This window comes from Takifugu rubripes, chromosome 9 (genome assembly GCF_901000725.2).
Source record: "Takifugu rubripes chromosome 9, fTakRub1.2, whole genome shotgun sequence".
In the NCBI taxonomy this organism is placed as follows: Eukaryota; Metazoa; Chordata; class Actinopteri; order Tetraodontiformes; family Tetraodontidae; genus Takifugu; species Takifugu rubripes.
Window position 1 is genome coordinate 1,542,546 of NC_042293.1, and position 21,484 is coordinate 1,564,029.

A 21,484-nucleotide genomic window follows, 5' to 3' on the forward strand; every position below is an offset into this window, starting at 1 on the left:
CAAGGCTTCGCTTTGATCCTGCCGGGTCTATCACGTTTGATAAGAGCCTGCGGAGCAAATGAGGCAAACGTCGACGACATTTGAGAAGCCGGCTCGGCTCGCTGGCGCGCTAATTAACATAAACTGCAGGGAGCTCAGTCTGCACTATGTTCTTGTTTGCTTCTTTATCCTTGTGCCTGATATTTATTCTGACAGAATTAAGCATTTAAATCAAAAATCTCCCTTCCATTTCTAACCCCAATGTGTAATATTACACATCTCATGTCTTAAGAACCCTACTAGCACGGGAGGTGAGTATCTACACTCTTTAGTCCAGTTTCTTATTGTTATTGACGTTTAGATTAGTTTAGCAATGTGGATTGTGTTTGTGGACAGACTGGAACAACTTGTTCAGACGTCCCTTCAGCCGAAATCCAAACCTGATTGAATTGAATTGAATTGAATTGAATCAGATTTATTGCCATTGTTCATGTAATACACAGTATTACACAAGCTAGGAATTTGTCTTGGTGTGACGCTGCGACATTCAACATAAAGAAGACAACACTAGAATAAGATAAATAAAATAAAATAAGACATATATACAGTATATACATAAATAGTAAGAAATAGTGCAGCTCAATGCAGGAGTAATGTGATGTATTGTTCGTGAGTCCGACTGGCTGCTGTACGTGGTGCTTGATTCAAACTGAGGCGTCTTCTGCCGCGCAGGAGGTGTTAGCGAGGACGGTTTTACGCTCCCGCGTTAAGCTGTTTCGCTTTAGCAGCAATTAGATTACGTGAATATTTATTTTAGCGGGGAAGCTAAATGATGTCGTACTGTAAACCCTGTGGTAATGGGTACTCTCAGTCGGAGAGAGAGACTGCACCAACCACCAAGTGACGCTTGGACCGCCACGTAACCAGAACGTAAACAGCGAGTCCGTCTCATCCTGGAAACGAGCCCAATGAATCTGAGACCTAAACGCGCCGCTGCTGTTGTCCTCTTTCCTTTCACACTCTTGTTCTCTGAGGGCAACTTTGACTCATTTCTTCCAAACCAGTCTGGGTTTGGACCCTCCCGCCTGAAGGCTCGAACTGAGGAACGTTTTGTTGGCAAACCCTCGATATACATGACTGAGGCGATACTGGATACTGGTGACGCCTTTGTGCTGCTCTGAGCTGAAACTGGGGCATTTCTGGGCTATAGGTGTTGTTTGCCCCTCAGTGTTAGTGGTGATAAACCTCACGCATCGTCCTGTTTTTTTAAAGAAGCCCCACAGTTGTTATGGTTACGGGATATCTCATAATCCAGCTCAGTGTCTGAGGTCTGAGGTCACACACACCAGTGTGTAAAGCTGAGCCCTCCTGAGGCTCGGGCACCTTCCGTGAAACAGGATGCACAATTTTGGTCAAAAAAGAGAAGCAGGTCGGACGTCCTGAAAGCACCGCGGAGCCAATTAGCATTTTCTAGCTTTGCCATCCTGTTTGTCGTCAGCAGGCGGCTGGAAACAGCTGGTTATCCCAGATCAGACCTGCTTTAAACAAGCCGCCATGTTCGACATCGTTCGCTCATCCTCGCTCTTCACACCATCTTCGACACAGTGTGGCGGCACGTTGATAAAATCACGAGGACATTTTTTTTTTTTTTGCTTTCCACACACTCAGACTCTGAGTGGCCTCAGCCTGGAACTACGCAAACAGAGGCGTGATGGATTCCTCCATCACCGCGGAGACAAACAAGCAATAAAGCTCGGCGATTTAAAGGACGACACGCTCTACTTGACCAGAGCGGTTTCCTGAACGAAGCCCAAATTCGACTTCAGAGCCGAGTGAAGCTGTAAAGCCTGAAAACCAATAAAATGTCTTTAGGAATCTACTGCAGGAGGCAGAGGAGTCCATCACACACACACACACACACGCAAACGCACACACACACATCCTCGCTTTCATCCCTCTATGAGGACTTGCATAGGCATCATACATTACCCAACTAACCCCCTAATCCGAGCCCTGATCCTGACCTAAACCTAATACTAACCTCAACCTTAAACCAGTGTCTTAGTCCTCAGTTGAAGTTGTGGGGGCCAGCCAAAATGGACCCCCTCTGCAAAAATGTCCCCACTTTGCTAGTAGAGTGAGTAATTTATAACTCACTGTGTAGCAAATACAACCCCCCCTAACACACACACCAATCACACCCTCTCTCTCACCCTCTCCCTCTGTCTCTCTCTCTCTCTGTCTGAACCATTTCTGCCCTGTCTCTGCTCCTCACAGTAGTGACAGGCGTTACACACGAGCTTTTCTCCGAGGGAAAAGAGCGACAGCAGAGTCGGTGACAAAGGAAAAGCGCGAGCTGCCCGATTAGCATCTTTCTGGCCAGATGACAGAGACGGTGGTGGAGAACATCTGATATTTCTGGGGGAGACAGGAGAGCGCTCACACTCTAAACAAGCGGTCCCGAGCCAACGTCTGTGCAGAAGAAAACACCATTTAAATGTTCTAGATATTCTCATCATAAGACGCTGCAGGAATATCGTCCACTTAGAAGCTTTCTGGGCACGACCGAGGGCGTCAACCGCACTCAAGAGAGCCATTAATCCACATCACACACATTAACCCAACACACACACACACACACACACACACTCAAACGTGCCAACATATGTGTTATATTCCAGCTTTGCTGCACATTTTAGCACTCAGTTGAAGAAACAGGGGGAAAAAAGGCTGCGTCAAAGTTTTGAACGCTGCACAAGTCTAGCCTGAGAGGAGTCATAAATACCACACACATGTCAGACCTTCACGCAGCAGCCACCCACGCTCGCCGCACGTTCTGCCCGGCCCCCAGCCCCGATCCGCTTGGGTGTCATTACGGCTTCGCCATCACAAGACAGTCCCGTTTATTATTCAGCTCCTTTAGTTCGCTTTTGACCGCTCACATCGTAGATAAATGGGTCTCCGGGTCCAGATGTTTGGAAGGGAGGCTGGCGAACGCACCTCGGTTGGGTTGAGCGGGATGGTTATGACGGCACGCCCAAGTAGTTCCAACCGGTTTTCAACTTTTAGCTCCAAAATTCTCCCTTTGTTTAGATGTTAGACGAGGAGAAAAGGGGTTTATGGATCACGTACCGGTGGAAGTGCTTCACTGTTTAGGTCGGGTGCAGATTATAACAGAAAAATAAAGATTATAACAGAAAAATAAAGATGATAACAGAAATGCCTCCCTGGGCGCTAATGGGTACTAAACCAGCTGGGCTCAATGACAACACTGAGTCTGTTGGAACCCTGTTTTGGTTCCCAGTGTGTCCTTGACAACTTTGGGAGCAATAACAGATCAATTCCTTATGCGGTTCCATATCAGATATTAACTTTGCAGTTTGGTTAAATAAATCCGGATCTCATCGGGTCGTTTAAACAAGGTCGTTTGTGACACGCAGCACTGACCTTGAGCTCCACATTATCTCACCTAATTTAATATCCAGTAGACACACACACACACACACACACACACACACACACACACACACGCACACACACACACACACACACACACACACACACACACACACACGCACACACACATACAGGTCTCTTGAGGTCTCTGAGACACAGTTTCTCTATCATTTATTTCCATTATTTGTTGGTTCAGTTTGTTACTGGGGCAGATTCAGCCCTCTCAAAGGACCGCGAGGTCCGTGTTGTAAGGTGCCACGGTGTGAATTTCCATCACATTTTTCCGGCTTTAAATATTTCTGGAGTTATTGGAGGAAACCCGAACGGGCACCTGCCAGCCGCAAAGGCTCATTTTCATTTTTATGTCTTCTCATCTGCGTCTCTTACTAATGAGACCCAGATTAACGTCGGCCTAACGTCCTCCTCCAGGGGCTGATGGGAAACGCAGTCCCTCCAGCCAGACCGGGGTCTGCCCAGACTGACTGCTGGGGCGTGCACATCAACGGTGTGTGTGTGAATGGTGTGTGTCACCCTGACTGGTGATGCTCCAGCCCCCGTCCATGACCCTGAGGACTAATAAATGATGTTAATCGGCCTCCAGAATCACCTTTACCTGGGGGAGGGGGAGCTGAGGGCCCTAAATGATCCCATGAAGCAACAGGGCAACAATTCCATGGATTCACCTGTGCAGGTGAACCTTTAAAGTGGAGTAGAAAATCAAAGAGAATCACACAAGGAGCCTTTGCAGCGTGACACACAGAACTTTGCCACCATTTTGATGCATTTATTTCAGCATATTCAGGGTTTTTTACAGCAAAGACGGTGGCGAAGAGGAACTTCGGCTTCCTTTTAGTCCAGAATCGGTTGTTCCCTCTTTCCTGCTCTGGTCCTGGTCTCCTCCTCTTTGGCCTGTTCATGCTGATGAAATTCTTCTTCACCAGCCTGGAGCTGAGCTCCAGCTCCATCGTTCGCCTTCCAACTCTTTGTTAGTCTGACTTTAGTCTGAATATCGGAATGTCTGTTAGCTTTAGCTGTCTTCTTAAAGCCTGATTTCAATCAGACTAGCGCAATAATCTGTTTTGTGTGTTCTTCTAAAATGCTGTAAACAGACAGATTGTGGATTCGCCCGCCGACTTGGCATCGTGTCGCCCTTGGAAACGGGCAAAGTCGCCGCGGAGCCGCGCCAGAAGCCCCGCAGCCGTCCCCGGATCAGCAGCTTGGATCGGCCACCGACGTCAGCAAAGCTAACGACTCTCGCAGAGGTCTCGTTCCCCGTTTAGCTGGAGTCACGAGGCGGCGTTAAATCAGCAACCCAGAAATGGCGAACAGACGCGGCGCGTCCGTTTCATTCCGTTTCCTGTCGTCCTGCCTTGTAAAGCGCTCGAGTCCTCGCGAGAGAAGAATGTGGCGAATATTTTTTCCGTGTTTGCAGTTAATGAGAAACATGCAGGCGGCGAATTCCTCCGATTCTTGGAAGCTGCCAACCGGGTCCATTGGAGCGCGGCGTTGTCATAACATAATCCAGATGTATTTTCAGGCTGTTTTTTTCAGTTTTTTTTTTCCAGTATAGCACGATCTCGCTGCTAGCCGGAGCGAGGCGGCGCAGATGTATGCTAAATGTTAGCGCTGGGAAGAGGAGAAGGCGGCGAACATTCTGGAACCTTTCCAGACTGCGTCAGATTTGTCTGCTTGTCCTCTGCTGCAGTTCTTCTCTGGTTCTGCTTGTTTGGGCCCCCCCGTGTGTGCTGGTGTGCGAGCAGGACGTCAGTTATCAAATTCATGTTTGACCAGTGGTGTAATGAGTGATTAGACAAACTCAATCAGAGCTTTGTTCTCTTTAATCTGGTCAAAATGACCTAGCCGGGGCCATTAGAGGGCACGACGTATCGCCCAATACCTCCGGAGCTCTGTCACGATGCTGCGCCTAATTGCATCACAGGCAAGGCTAATTACAGCCGCGGCAATAAGAAACCAGGATAATGATCCATTACAGCAGAGACGGATCACCGGGATTTCTCGCACCTTGCGGGTTCGCCCGGTGCTGCGGTTGTAAACATATAATGGCTTAATGGCGGAGCAATTTTAGAGGCAGCTGGAGGCAGAGCGGCATGGCAGCTGTTTCAGTTCAGCAGAGGTGGTGGGGTGGGGGTGGGGGGCAGGGCTGCAAACCACGCAGCTGCAGCTCGTCACACACGCACGGAATTCAAAGGAAGGATGTGCAGAAAATTATTAAACGTCATTAAACCCAATGGAGCAGATTAGAAACGACCATAAAAGTCAACATGATGTTTGGAGTTTGCGATCGTGCGTCGGAATCGTCGCTCGGCGAAGCCCCGCGATGGATGAGGCGCCGCCGCCAAGATTGGATCCAGCGGGTGTAGCAGAGCGCGGCTAACGCTGTACTTTTCTATATTTAAGCTGGTGACAACAGCTTGTTTTTTTTTTTAAAGCTTCCTGAAGCTGCAGCAGCTATGTCGCCCCCTACAGGCGGAGTTCGGCCCTGCGTGTGGTTACGGGAAACAAGGCCAAGGTCCACAAGAAAGGCCGCCGCTCACATTTCGCTGGCCGCAGACCGAGACGCTGTAATTTTGCGGCTCGGGCAGCGAAATCTGCACGAGGTGAGTGAGAGTTTCGTGCTGCAGCCGATGCACGACTGCACGTCTGGAGACGCCGTCCTGGTGTCTGTGAAGCAGACGCAGACTTATTAATGGCAGAGAGGAATTTCTTGGATCTGTGCAAGCGTGCGTCCTCTCAGTCTTAATAAACATTTTAATTACGCGGCTCCGGCAGCAGCTGAACCGCATTAGAGCGCTCTTACCGGCAAAAAGCTCCTCGAATTTCTGCATTATTCAGGAATTCCAGACCAACGTCCTGACATCAGCAGCTAACGCGTCGTTAGCTAAAACTCCAGTTTAGTCCTGACGTGCCGATGGTAGCGGGAGCTGTCCGTTAGCGTGAGACGCTAACTGTTGTGCTGCCGCCTTTTCTCCAGTTAAAGCACGCACGAACTATGTTTTTTGTCCTTTTCCTCCCGTCGTTTGAGCGATTATGAAGAACGCGGCAGAGTTCGACCCGTGAATGTGACAAATGTGAAGCAGACTCCTGGCAGATGGGAACAATTACAAATAGTGGATGGAATGCTTCTCCACGGCTGCTCTCAGGAATGTGCATCATTGCCCTTTGTCCTCCGAACAAATTGGGGGTGGGGGGGACGCTGCTCGGGCCGGCCTGATCCGCGTGTTAAAGGTTATTTTTCCTTTTTCAAGCAGCAGTCAAACTCGGTCCGTCCCGATCTTGACGCCTGTGAAAATGCCAGGAACGTTTGGAGCTGAAGGATGTGGGTCGTTGTTGGCCGACGCGCCAGCGGCGGAGCAAATCGACGCGTCAAGGAGACGTGCGTGGAAATATTCGGGGGGTGGGGGGCGGGGTGGGACGCCTAGCAGATGAGTTTAAATCACTCTGAAGGGAGCTGAAGTAAATCAGATGGCAGCAGTCGGGGGGGGGGGGCTGGATGCAGTTAGGAGGTGAAGACCAGAGCCGAGGCCTCACTCCCAGTCTGATGGAAGGATGGAAGGATGGAGGGGAGTGGCCGTGCGGGGGCGGCAGCTCCCCTCCATCCTTCAGCTGGTGGGTAGATACAGCCCGTCTTTAGGTCAGGCCACCTTCTTTGGCTTTTATTTTCCTCTCGTGCATTTTCACGTCTGAGAAACGGGCCTCTGAAGAGCGCCTTTGGTTTCCTGCCGTTAGCCTTTAGCGCTTAGCTAACGTTCCCTTTTAAACAGGCAACACAAACGTTATCTGCTTATCGGGGACTCGCTGTGTCCGTCGTGCTCGATCTAGAACACAAAACAGGAAGATCGAAGCACTGTTAAGCCAGTTACACACACACACACACACACACACACACACACACACACACACACACACTCTAACTAACTAGCCGTCCAATGAGTTAAAATGTCCTCACTTTATTGTCCTCACGCTATTTTTATTTTCCAAATGTTGCAAACGAAGGACACACACGTCGGTATCATTAGTAAGCGCCATTAAAATAAAGCTCCGATGAGTTTTCAGACTCCGCAGATGTTTGTTTCTCCAAGGCCGACAGCAGTTTGTGGGATCCGCCTGTGCAGGTTTGCGCGGCGTCGTGCACCGCCGGCCTCCTTTTAAAAGCCTCATTCCAGCCTGACAAGTCCAAACAGAGCAATTTCAGGCCCAGCTGCACCTGCAGCGCTGACGTGTCTCGTCAGGGGCGTCGGGCAGGAAGACAATAATTTGTCCAGTAATACGACTGAAATGAGTCCGGATGTGGGGGGGCCGAGGGACGAGCCGGCTTTATGAACCACGCTGGGACGCATTCACTGGGAGCATATATGTTCTTTTTAAATCGTTAAAAAGATAAAAAAAATCGGCTGACTCCGCCCTCTGTGGCTCCATTGTGGTCCCGGGTCCCGGGCCGGCCCATTGTTGGTGCCGCTACTCCCCAGCATGCCACCAGTCCCACCAGCTCAGCCCAGCAGAGGCGAAATGTTGATCGGGATCAGGTTCTGGCTCGGATGAAAGCTCCATTATTAGCACATTTCTGAGGAGGATCAGCTTTCACTTCGCACTTCCGCCACCGAGCCTCAGGGCTGAGGTTGCTAGGCGATGGCCGGCTATCTCTGCGATGATGTGATTCCCCCCCGAGCCTGCTCCCCACTCATCACCTGCATGCGTGCACGCACACACACACACATGCGCGTCTCTCGTTCATGTGGGGGGGGGGGGCTGTTGTCACTCACTCATTGGCCTGAGAGAGGCTTCAGTGATCTCACCTGATTAAGCTCCCCAGACACCTCAGGACCAGAGGGTGAGGAGGAGAAGAAGAAGGAGGAGGAGAAGAAGGAGGAGAAGAAAAAGAAGGAGAAGAAGAAGGAGGAGGAGAGGGAGAAGGAGAAGGAGGAGAAGAAGAAGGAGGAGGAGGAGAAGGAGGAGGCGGATGAGGAGAAGAAGGAGAAGGAGGAGGAGAAGGGGGAGAAGGAGAAGGAGGAGGAGGAGAAGGAGAAGAAGAAGGAGAAGGAGGAGAAGAAGGAGGAGGAGGAGAAGAAGGAAGAGAAGAAGGAGGAGGAGGATGAGGAGAAGAAGGAGAAGGAGAAGAAGAAGGAGGAGAAGGAGGAGGAGGAGGAGGAGAAGGAGAAGGAGGAGGATGAGAAGGAGGAGAAGAAGGAGGAGGAGGAGAAGGAGGAGAAGAAGGAGGAGAAGAAGAAGGAGGAGGAGGAGAAGAAGAAGGAGGAGGCGGATGAGGAGAAGGAGACGAAGAAGGAGGAGGAGGAGGAGAAGGAGGAGGAGGAGGAGAAGAAGGAGGAGAAGGAAAAGGAGGAGAAGAAGAAGGAGAAGGAGGAGAAGAAGAAGGAGGAGGAGGAGAAGAAGAAGGAGGAGGCGGATGAGGAGAAGAAGGAGAAGGAGGAGAAGGAGGAGGAGAAGGGGGAGAATGAGAAGAAGGAGGAGGAGGAGAAGAAGAAGAAGGAGAAGGATGAGAAGAAGGAGAATAAGAAGAAGGAGGAGAAGGAGGAGAAGGAGGAGAAGGAGGAGGTCTGCTCATTTGCTATTCTTGTGTCTAACGGGGGTTAAATTACCTGCCCATGTGGGCAAATTCCGCACGATCAGCCTGAGCTTGATGTTGCCGGGGAAAGTTCAAAGGTTTCTAAGATGTCGACATAATTGCAGATGAGTGGAGAGTAAATGGAATAATTCAGCATTTGAATTCATGTAGACGATGTAGCTGTTGAGCAGGATATTAAAGAAAAGAACAGAGTCCCTGGCTCTGCATTTCATTTATTCAGAAAAAATGTACAGAAGAAAAAGAGGTTTTTTTCTGTAAAATATGAAACTGTGAATTTCTTTTATTGTCACGCCTGATGGGACGCTAATATAATATAATATAATATAATATAATATAATATAATATAATATAATATAATATAATATAATACAATATAATATAATATAACAACAATAACAACATTAATAATAATAATAACAACAACAACAACAACAACAATAATAATAATAATAATAATAATAATAATAATAATAAACGAGATGTGTCACTATTGCTTCCAAATTTAATATTAATATAATTTCTCCATCATAGCGTCACGTTGTGTTACAGACTATTTTGTTGACTAGGCTCGTTGCGCTAGCTTAGCTAACACTCGCCGGAGCCGCATCATAAGAACGTTTACAGAGAAAAACTCCTTTATATGTTGTAAAATGTTTATTTTAGCAAACGCTCGGGTCATTTATGATCAAAAACACGCTGGTGAAAGCTAATGCTAATCATACAGCGCTAGCAGGGGTTGGACGCGGTTTTAAAATGGCCGCGCTGCCCCTGACGAGTCTTAGACAATACGTGCACGAGGGTTACGAGGGACACTCTCATTTCCTTTGACCGTCTTCTTCCATCTGCGCAGCATCTGGGAACGGCAGGGAATTCTGCATTGGGGAGCGTGTCATTCATGAGCAGAACAGTGAGTCATGTGACCAAGTCACGCGTGGAGTGGTTCTCATTAGCCTCGTCACCATCGGAGCGGATCTCAGCACTCCTGGAATAAACGCTCCTGGAATCATTCCCATTCCCAATCATTCTTCAGCTGAATCAAGGCTCGTTACAGGGCGCGTTACTTAACAAACTCCATTTCATCTCACATTAAACCACAGGGCTAAAACTGAGTGTCATTGACATTCCAGTCGGAGTTCCAGGAACACTGTGAAACATTCCCGAGGCAGCAGAGCGAACTGGGAGTGGTGAATAAATGATTCCAGAGTCTGGCTGCACCTGGTCTCTGCAGCTCAGGACCAGAGGTCCGGTCTTATCGCCGGTCCCTTCCCACTTTTATTAAAAACTAATGTCATCTATTAAGCAGTTTTCACCTGATTTGCTCTTCTATCAAACTCAGAATGACTCAGAACATTTGTGGAGCCTTTGTTTGTGCACGGCACCCTGTATTTGCTCCATATTTAGGAGCAGAACTCGTAGTGAGGACAGATTGTCTGTGTGTGTGTGTGTGTGTGTGTGTGTGTGTGTGTGTGTGTGTAGATTTCACCACCGTGGCACCACTGAGATCCAGTGTTCTCCTGCCGTTAGCATCCCTGCGCTAGTTTGAGCCCGGCAGGTCCAGTGTGTCCGAGCCTTTATCATCTCCTCCTCCTCCTCCTCCTCCTCCTCCTCTCAGCGGATTCCTTCTTCCTGCCAACAGTCGACATTGTTCTCCGCACTCAACAGAGGAACAACGGAGTTAAAAACAAACTGCTTTACCACAGAAGAAGAACACTGAGAGTGTTAATCATCCATCCATCCATCCATCCATCCATCCATCCATCCATCCATCCATCCATCCATCCATCCATCCATCCATCCATCCATCCATCCATCCATCCATCCATCCATCCATCCATCCATCCATCCATCCATCCACTGCAGCTTCTACCAGTCAGGAAGCTGGAATCTATCCCAGAATTCACTGGGTGAGAGTCAGGAATACACCCCAGGACAAGTCAACACACACACGTTTGTACTTCTATCATTGTGAAGACATGCATATACCAAATACATTCTATATGTCCTCACAAATAACTACCTAACCATAAAACATGGAGAGATTCAAGAACAGAATGAGAACAGAAAGACAGATTATAAATGATTAAAGACTAAACTAAAATAGTGATAGTGATTGTAGAAAACAATCACTCTTTATTGATACCTCTGCCCCAGAACATCACATTCTCCAACACACACACACACACACACACACACACACACACACACACACACACACACACACACAGGCTTTAAAAGCAGCTCCGTGTTTCATCCCACACCAGAAAACCCCCACATGTGCGCTCAGAGGCTCCAGATGGAGCCGCTCAGAGCTACGTTAGCATTCGGAGCTCTTCCCCCAACACCTTGTGTGTTCTCAGTGACGCTGCCACATCTGGCGTGGATCGAGTCCTGGCCGGGGATTCAAAGAGAGGAGCTTTTAATCGACTCCACTCAGAACTCCGTGAGGCTGAAATGTGTCCAGGCGCGAGGCTTCAGAAGAATCCTCCAGCACGCTAGCTGCAGCTTATCTGCAAACACGTTTTCAGCGTAGCAAGAGTGTAAATTTCGTTTATGAAGCGGTTGTGTTGAAACGTGCTGCCCAGCGTGACACTCTGAGCCAGGCAACAATGCTGCACATTCACAGCCACGCTCTGTCTTCACTCCCAACCACCTGCAACACAAACTGCGCCGCAAATTTCACTACAAATTACTCCGGCTGTAGCAAATCCCCCCCGAGAGCAGAGCAAATCAGCCGCCTGGCCCTTCCTGCCCCCACACCGGGAGCTGGATGACGCTCCACACTGAACTTCAGCTCGACTCCCCATCTGTGTTTTTATGTAGAACCAAAGGTGGAAAAACAGCTTTGACCTCAACATGTGATTAGCTGCCAGGAGGTGACGAAGAGAGATGAAGGTTTCCAGTTTGTCAACAGCACAAATAAGACGTAATAATGTGATATTGTTGAAACTAAGCCTCCACTGGAAGAGTGAAAGCTGAGACCTGTTTCGCTTGAGGGGGGGGGGGGGGAATCAAAGGAAGGCGCATACCTCGGCAGTGAATAACGATCAACGGAAACAGCGCCCCCTGGCGGCCGCCCCGCCGACCCAGAGAGTGAGTCAGGGGCCAATGTGCCGGAGAGATGAGTGCTGAAAGCTCCTTGGAAAAAGGATTATGGCTGTTTATGTTGGCCAAGTGGCCCGCTGCCAGCTGCTCAAGTGTGCAAACTTCTTAAAGCTGCAGAGCTTCGGCTCAGCCCCGAATCCTTCTCCACTCAGTTTACCCTCACAAGATGGCAGGATTGAACCCCCCCTCCGCTCCAGCCGCCCACCTCCACAAACGCGTCCTTGAAATCCTTGAAACACATCTCACAAGCTCGTGTGGATGTAAAAGTCAAGATAAATATCTCTAAAAAAAATTAGCCACACAATAAAAGCCTACTTTTTAGCTCCCAGAGCTAATTTCTAAATATACCAACAACAAAAGTTGGCACATAAGTAAGGGAAAAAAAACAAACCAGCAGTTGTAAATTCAAAACGTGGATTTAAGATAAATGTTATAATCTATACATCTCACCACTAGCTATCGCCAAATCAACAAAATACCAACTGTCCAATACCAAAAGCAAAACAGAGCAGATGGATGTTCTACTGAATGGAAATCAGATCTCAGCCGTGTGACGTAATATTAATCTAAAGTTTTCCCACTAGTGTGACATTCTCTAAGTCAACCGTGTTCTTACTCAACGGTGTTTTGCAGCAGTTTAATGTTGTTAATGTGTCACTCCGCGTTGTCGGTGTGCAGCTGGGGGTACTTGGGAAAATATAATTTTTAAAAATGTACCAGTTATTCTGAAAACTGAATCAGAAGGCGTCACGTGATCAGTCTGGATTGATTTGTCAAATCCAGGGTAACGCTGCCACCTTCTGGCGAGAGTGAGTATTACACACGTGTACAATTAGTTTTCCATTAAATTATGGACTTTTAACAACCTAACATGTATATTTGTAAAATTAGTCCTTAGTACTTTGTATTGTTTTTTCTTAATATATAGAACAGTGGTGTTAAATGTGATTTTATATTAAATAAAATCAATTATAAAATGAACACAACAAGATTTTATTTCAATATGAACCCCATAAAACATCCTGGCACAAGAAATCATTATCAAATTATCCATCTAAAATTGTAATTAAATACAGAAAAAAATAATCATCATCAAATATTTTTCCTGACTTAAGTCTCACGTTAAAAAGTGCAGTAGAAAAGACTCAAAGGTAACAGAGCTTGTAATAAATGTTTTAGCTGACAATCTGAAGGCACTTTACTGTCTCAGCTCAGGCAGGAACCTTAAATTTAAACACAACATTGTACAGTAATGGCACCAAGTTATCTTTATGTAAACACACACTAGTACTCTTGCTACCAGGAAGCCAACAACCACCACACACACAAAAAACCAGTCGCACAAACCTGAGAAACACACCTCAACACGACACAGCAGCAGCTCTTTTTAGCTCCTCACAAAAGTTCACGCCCACATCAATAATTTACACGGGTTTTTGGCAGAGTTTCCCGCCGTGGTGTCGCTGATCCTCCTCCTCCCACTTTAGAAACAAAGTGCATTTTCTCTGGGAACAGAAAATGTAAAAACCCTTTAAGCCGCTGTGATGACGTCTACAGGGGTGAAAACATGATCCAAAGGCCCGAAGAAGCCCCAAACAGTCCCAAAAACTCAAGACTCTTCATAAATCCCACCTTTTTGCCACAGGGACAGGGTTTAGTTTATACAGGGATGTCATTTCGTACCGCCGTAAACATTCATTTGAAAAATAAAAGTAGCTTTTCGCGCTATCACACTGCAGGTTGATAGTCATTACAACCATTAGTGAACACAGAAAACAGCCTGTCACCAATAAAACACTCACCAAAACTCACTTGGAGGTGATTCTAACATTCTGCAGGAGGGAAGCTGTGACACACACACACACACACAGCTGACCCCCCATTTAACACCCCTATAGTACCTGAGAAACTGTATTCCCAATAAACACACCAAGACCATCGAGGCTATAAATTAAAACCAGAAGCTGCTTAAACAGTGTGCCGTCATTTTTGGGCTCAGTTCGTACAGTTGTAGCGTCTCACAGAGGATCAGGGTGGGGGTTTTCTTCGTGGTCAGTCTCCTCCAGCAGCTGTCACGGGGGTGAGGGTCGAGGCGTTCGAAAAGCCGCCGGACGGCTGTGTCGTCGTGTCGGCCGAGGAGAGGACGTGGCTGTTTTTCATTTTGAAAAACAATAAAAAGAAGACGGGCAGTATGATGCCTATCACGAGCACAGCAACCACAACGTTCCACCACTGGGCGCCACAGTCCGCCTTGCTCAGGGATCCTTCCCTAACGATGAACCTCGGCTGTTTTGTCTCGTCTGGATCATTCGTGCTCTGAATCAGCCTCTCTGTGTCTTGTTCCACGTCCATTACAAAGTCTGAGACCTCTTTTGGTTGTCTGTGGGTTCTAGAAGTGTCCAGAGGCTTCAGTTTGGCAGCTGAATGAAGAAAATCTTCTTTATGGTCACGTAGGATCGTGGAAGTCTCCCCTAAAAAGCTGTGTTTCTGAACGGGTATTCTGACCGATTTCAGTGCATAGAAATCTTGTTCCTGCATAAGATTGTTTAACCGCTTTATATCCGCCACCTGTTGACAGAAACAGGCAGAGAAGTCAACATTTCACACGCCACAGCGATCAACACAGATTCAAATATCTAAACATATATATGTACCTTGCAGCCATATTGCAGTGCAAGCTTATTCAGGGTGTCTCCGTCTAACACCTCCCGCTCCAAAAACTGAATATTTCTCTCCAGATTTTGGCAAACCTGCGGTTTTCTGTCCATGACAACGTGGTCTTCGTCGTCTGAAGAGACAGCAGATTCATTCTGCCTCCTCTTGAACAGGTAGATCTGGCCGTCTGCACTGGCGTGAACATCCACAGGAGCCTGGAAAGCCCTGGAACCGTGCTCGACCCGCCGCATCATGACACACCAGCCTTAGAAGACCAACAGACAGGTAAGGAAAAGTCACACCGGAGCATCTTAGCAAGTTTCATATCGTGCAGACAGCAATCAGGACCTCTCCATAATCCTCGAGTGACACTCCTGAAAGATTTAACGGCTTAAGATTTGGTTTAAAATTCAGTTTTCTCCACATCCGAGGTTACTTTTATTGCACGCAAGAGGTTGATGGATTGAGGGCTTACTTTGAACCGACCAATAAACAAGTTTTAACAAATCCTTCAGTGGCTGGTGGCAGCTAAAGCTAACATGCTAGCTTGTAAACTTCAACGCTAAAGTCAGAAAACTATTAGCTAATCGAAGCGTGGGCGACCTCGTGCGCCTCAGACGTCACTTCGATACAATAATGTCTTGACTAAATGCGCTGTTTATTTGTGTTTACCTCATCCGCCGCCTCCACAAACACGCTTCTCTAACACATTGGCGTGATTATCGCTTTCTAATTCATGGATTTTAGTTGTGTTATTGTTTTCCTTCGTTTTCTTCTTCTCTTGCTTCTACTCAGTCTTCTTCGCGGTGCTTTGCTACTGTGCCAATTAAATGACTCAACGCGCTACGTCGCCACCTAGAGGGCAGGAGGACACATGTATAAAGACATGTAGTGAATAGGGAACGAGTGTGTGGTTTCGGACACAGCCATATACCTCATCATAAAGCCATATTCAGTTGCATACCGTGTTTAATCTTTGTCTTAAACTTTAGTCTTTGTTCCTAAATCCTCAAATACGCATACTATAATAAATACAAATGCTCATTTACATTTAAATACTCGATTTCCATGTTTATCAGATACGCTAATTATCTGAACTAAATCAAAACCGGAGTATACCGATTAAGTTTATGTACTAGTGCATATACATAATTAGCACATTGTTTTCCTCCTTCCCTCGTCACGTTATTTCCACCGTAGCCATAAAATAATAAATAGATGAATGAATATATTCATTAATGTTTACACTCTTTTTATGATATGAAGAATAAAAATTAGTATATATATATATATATTTAAAAAACATGTGGTACTGTACAATTGTAAATAGGCTGAGAACACACAGTTGCTCAGTAACTTCACGTTACTCGGGATAACTGCAGATACCATCTCCGACCACTAGATGGGGCCATTGATCCGCCCTATTCATGCTATTTGCTGCCCCCTGCTGGTCTAAATCTGTATGAACCGGTGCAAAAGCTGTTTGCTGGATCGAATGTTGACGGAAGAATTTCTGAAACAGTCACAAAAAGGAAAACTGTTTTTGCAGGAGTCACTGGGTCCTGGGACATGACTGCATGTGCAGTAGTTCCACTTCAGACGGATAATGTGGAAAATTTGCCTTTAACAACACGATGAGAAATATACAAATTTAGAAGATAAACATGATATGTTGGAACTGATGAGCCAGTTTATTCTCTCGAGACTCATCTTGGAAACAGCTGGTTTGGCAAGTTCACTACAAATATGTGATCTTTACTGTCAGGGTGGAGGAAAAAGTCGTCCATCAATTTACAAAGAAACATGTATTTAGTGATATAAGATGTGAACGATGTCGGGCAGTTTTGCCGAAAAGAAAAGTATCATTTTGCAGTTGGGACAGAGAGGAAACTCCTGACTGGTCACGCAAACATCTGAAGATAACTTCAGCTTCAGGAGCTCGGGCACATCTGTTGTCAGCCAACATCTGGAAGGGTGAACCCGCCACCTGTGGGACTCCTGTGCAACAGCAGTATTTCCTGAGTGGGGGCAAACTGGGCTGCGCATAACATGACTGGTGTCACGAAACACCTGAAACCAGCCTGCAAACGGGACTGTGGGACCACGTTTGTGTCTTTGACCTTTGGCAACATGGAGCTGGTGTGTGTCTGGATGGTGCTTACGGCAGGTCCAGGTCTGGTTCTACTTTCAGAGGACCAGCAGAGCACATGGAGGTGACCTCGCTCATGCATCTTTCCAGCAGGTCCGTCCACATGTGCTCCCTCTTCAGCTGGAAATCACGCACGACCTCCAGTTGACTCCTTTAAGTCAGCAGTGAAGACTCGTCTCACCCGAGACCGAGAGAACCGAAGCCTTCATGAAACCAGTCGCTCTGTCGGATGCTTGTGGAGGTTTGTCCTCGGCTTGGATGATAGCGCCTGGCTGTTGGCCTCCTTGTCTCCCAAAATCAACCTCTGCTTTGGGGGAGCCTCCCGAACACTCAAGTTAACGTTGCCTTTGAGGAAATCATCATATCATTTACATCGCATTCGGATCCAGGCAGCAACGCTGAGCAATGAGCAACAGAGCGGCATGATGAGCCTGTTTCAGGGCCACTGAGCAGGGAGGGGGGGGGGGGGGGGAGAGAAAGGAGGAGAGAAAGAATGGGAGGGACAGGAGAGGGAAATAAGGAGGGTATGGAGGGAAGAGAGAAAGGAGAGGGGGAAGGAGAGGGAGAGAAGGAAGAGAGAGAGAAAGAGGGGGAGGCAGAGAGGAAAGGGAGGCTGAAGGAGAGAGGGAGAGAGAAAGAGAGGGAGGTAGAGAGGAAAGGGAGGCTGAAGGAGAGAGGGAGAGAGAAAGAGAGGGAGGTAGAGAGGAAAGGGAGGCTGAAGGAGAGAGGGAGAGAGAAAGAGAGGGAGGTAGAGAGGGAAAGGGAGGCTGAAGGAGAGAGGGAGAGAAGGAAGAGAGAGAGAAAAGGGGGAGGCAGAGGGGAAAGGGAGGCTGAAGGAGAGAGGGAGAGAAGGAAGAGAGAGAGAAAGAGAGGGCGGTAGAGAGGAAAGGGAGGCTGAAGGAGAGAGGGAGAGAAGGGAGAGAGAGAAAGAGGGGGAGGCAGAGAGGAAAAGGGAGGCAGAAGGAGAGAGGGAGAGAAGGGAGAGAGAGAAAAAGGGGGAGGCAGAGGGGAAAGGGAGGCTGAAGGAGAGAGGGAGAGAAGGAAGAGAGAGAGAAAGAGAGGGAGGGAGAGAGGAAAGGGAGGCTGAAGGAGAGAGGGAGAGAGAAAGAGAGGGAGGTAGAGAGGAAAGGGAGGCTGAAGGAGAGAGGGAGAGAAGGAAGAGAGAGAGAAAGAGGGGGAGGCAGAGGGGAAAGGGGGTGTTGAAGAGCGAGAGCAAAAGAAGGAGAGAGAGGGGAGAATGAGAGAGGAGGCCAAAAAGGGACGAGGGGGGGAGCGAGTGAGAGAGAGCGGGGGGAGCAGGGGAACAGATGGAGGGATGAAGTGGGCCTAGAACTGTGTCCAATCCTGGGCGTCGCTGAGAGAACAACAGGAAAAGCTCCACTGTAAATGATTCAGAGCAGCACTGAAACATTGATGGAGGTGAAAGATTCATGGATGACACCAGCGTGAACTCTGCTGTGGCCACATGATATCATGATATCACGCCGCCAACGCCACCGCCACCGCCAATGCCACCGCCACCGCCACCGCCACAACAACGCCACCGCCACCGCCGCCGCCACCGCCACAACAACGCCACCGCCACCGCCACAACAACGCCACCGCCACCGCCACCGCCAACGCCACCGCCACCGCCACAACAACGCCACCGCCACCACCACAACAACGCCACCGCCAACGCCACCGCCAACGCCACCGCCACCGCCACCACCACAACAACGCCACCGGACCCATAAAGACCCGTAAAGCCACTTAGCTTCAGCGTAAGCGAGCGGTACAGAACCGGCGCCGTGTTCTGGCTTTAGGGGGTCAGAAATCCCTCTGAAGGGTCCAAAAAGGCCGATTTAAGAGTCTCGGAGGTTTTACTTTGGGTTTTGATCGGCACAATGAATTCATTTGCATCCCGACCCCTGAGGGTGACCCCCCCCCAACACCCCCCCCCACGGTGGTCCTGGTCTTCATGCAGGCCATAAGCATACATTGACACATGACCTTGCCCTGTCGCCACCCTCGCCAGCGTGTCAGCCGACATTACTGTGATTGACGGTGAGGCGGCCCTGCGAGAGCCGCGGCTCTGGATAACCTCGCCCTAGCAACGCACCAGGGCGAGGACGTTCGGGGTGCGCTGCCCGGCCCCGGCGCCATCTGTGCCTCCCCTGGCTCGCGCCTCTGTCAGACAAGCGCGCACGGAAACGTCTGCGATGCCGAACAAAGGGCACGAGTTAACTGTTGCGCTGCAGACACACAGGAAGACTTTACATTCAGGATGGCGGGATTTTTCTAATTTCTAAATTTTGTCTAAAGTGTTTTTTCCCCCCATCAGGATATTTATATTTACGTTTTCACGGTCCCACCAGTAACGCCAGTCTGCCTACCGCGTGCAGCGGTTGTGTCGGCTTTTTCGCTGCTTCACGCCATGTTATTGCGCCCCTACAGCGCTGGAGTGGGATGGCAACAGCAGCCGTTGTTATCACCTGAAACTGTTAAAAAATACCATCTCATGATTAGCCATTCACGTAACATGGTAAATACAATAAATACTATAAATAATATGTACCGTATTTTCCGGACTGTAAGTCGCACTTTTTTTCATAGTTTGTCAGGGGGTGCGACTTGTACTCCGGAGCGACTTATATAAATACATTATTACAGAATTTCACATGTTCGTTATTTTCACACTGACAACCACATGTAGCTGAATTTGTTACGTTAGCATACCGTAACGCGATTGCTAATCCATGCTAATGCCTTTCAAGATTAAATGTATATTCTTGGTCTCGGATTTTATCAAATACATTTTTCCCAAAATGCGACTTATTGTACAGTGCGACTTATATATCTGTTTTTCTTCTTTATTATGCATTTTTTTGGCTAGTGCGACTTAAACTCCGGAGCGACATATAGTCCAGAAAATACGGTATTTAGAAATACGACAAATTAGGACCTGTGCGTGAACTTAAAGGAAAGTGTTTTCAAGAATGTGCATTGTAACTTGAGTTAACAGTTTGTGTTGTTGCCATGGTGTTGTGTTTCAGGCTTTGACAAAGCTCTTCCTGTATTAGCAATGGTGTCAAAGCCTCTGACATTATCTCTTGCTAGCTCATCTCGCGCTTTAGCGGTCTGCTGCCAAACTGACAACATAATGCTAAAGGTCGCCATTTAGAGATTCATGACTGGACAAATGTGGACATCAGGACCCCAATTCTTAATTTCGTTAATCAGGTCCCACACTCCCTTTATTTTATTTGGACTAAGACCCCCTATCTGGAGCGACTCGGAGACCGCCGCTGATGATGATGCGTAGTGACGTGTAGCCATCCCACTGCCGCTAATTTAGCTGTGGCTGCTACCTTGCTAACGCCTTTATGGATCGTTGTGGTGGGATGTAGAAGGTCAACCGTCGTGGCCGGAGAAAATAAAATAAAACTTGACTTGATCCATAATCTGACTAACAAACCGCTTTGTAGACAGAAAGTCCAGTCGCGTGAATTATTCATGCCAATCGAGCTAGAAGTGTAGACGAATTTAGACGCGCATGGAAACGCACTTAGTGTGCGTGTTACTGGTCTCTGCTGGTCTTTGTGGAGGGAGAGGAAAGGGGCATCTACACAGGACCGTCCTGTCAGGATCTGTGACCTCTGCCTGAGTTCAAGCTTCAAAACCTTTGCTAAATAATACTGCAGGATAGAATATGATGTTCCACGTGACCAGTGGACATTAATTATGGATACCAGTTGCATTCAGGCAGCACAGAGGGACCTTCAAGCCTTCGCGGGACCTACTACACTCTACATAACCTTAACTTTCCTGCCCCTAAATAATCACTGGCGATGGGCTGAACCACATGCATTGAAATATTGATTAGGGTATAAATAACAGTGGAGCTAGCAGTTTTAGCTATAAGCTGCTAGCAATGTAAGAAAGTTGGTATAGCAACAGCAGAGGTTTAATTTAATTTTTAATAGTAAAATTTGAAAAATAGCTACTGAATAAATGAATGAAACAGATCTGAGACATGAACCCTGTGGGACTTTAACTGTGGTTGTGTGATAATTAGATGTAAAAAAAAAAAAAAAAATCGCTGCTGTCCATAAAACTTTATCCAACCTTCTGAAAAAGTTCATTCCAATGCTGCCGATGTGTCTCTTAAAATAACGTTATTCCTAATGGCGGGACACTTTTAAATAGCTAACGATGCCTCATAAAAACAATGCCAATTTTTTATGAAAAAACAGCATGTTGGCCACCTCCATCCGACTCATGACGTTTACCTTTTGCCCCTTTGTCGGCCGTCCGCAGGGAAATAAAAAGAGAAAAAACAGGAAACGGCGTCTGCATTTCCTCTGTTTGTAGAAGACAATAAGAGAAGACAGCCAAAAAAAGAGAGTCAAATCAAAGGTTAATTGGAACCAGGAAAATGTCAACCAATTTTACCGATCACCCACCGGGGATGCGCAGCCCTCGGAGGGAGAAAAAAAGGATGCCGGCATATCTGTCGAGTGTATTAGCTTCCTTTCTATAATGGCCTCCTGAAGTGAGTG

At 47.6% G+C, this 21,484-nt stretch overlaps 1 protein-coding gene across 2 annotated transcripts; it reads right to left on the reverse strand.

Moving 5' to 3' along the window:
• Positions 1 to 13,113: 13,113 nt before the first annotated feature.
• On the reverse strand, positions 13,114 to 15,609 carry lysmd4 (LysM, putative peptidoglycan-binding, domain containing 4). Of its 2 annotated transcripts, none has more exons than XM_029842010.1 (3): positions 15,467 to 15,609; positions 14,890 to 15,059; positions 13,114 to 14,707 (listed from the first exon to the last, which is right to left on the reverse strand). In XM_029842010.1, exons 2-3 carry the CDS (start codon positions 15,046 to 15,048, stop codon positions 14,192 to 14,194), a joined length of 675 nt encoding a protein of 224 aa, XP_029697870.1. In that variant the 5' UTR covers positions 15,049 to 15,059; positions 15,467 to 15,609; the 3' UTR covers positions 13,114 to 14,191. The 2 variants fall into 2 exon arrangements, with proteins under 2 accessions (XP_029697870.1, XP_003967102.2); XM_003967053.3 differs by having other exon boundaries at positions 14,794 to 15,059.
• Between the last annotated feature and the right edge of the window lie 5,875 nt (positions 15,610 to 21,484).

Coding starts and splice junctions, on each gene's coding strand:
- lysmd4 (XM_003967053.3), bottom strand. CDS start 15,048: ATGATGCGGCGGGTCGAGCACGGTTCCAGGGCTTTCCAGGCTCCTGTG. Junction 14,708..14,793: donor CACTGCAATATGGCTGCAAG/GTACATATATAT, acceptor TTCTGTCAACAG/GTGGCGGATATAAAGCGGTT.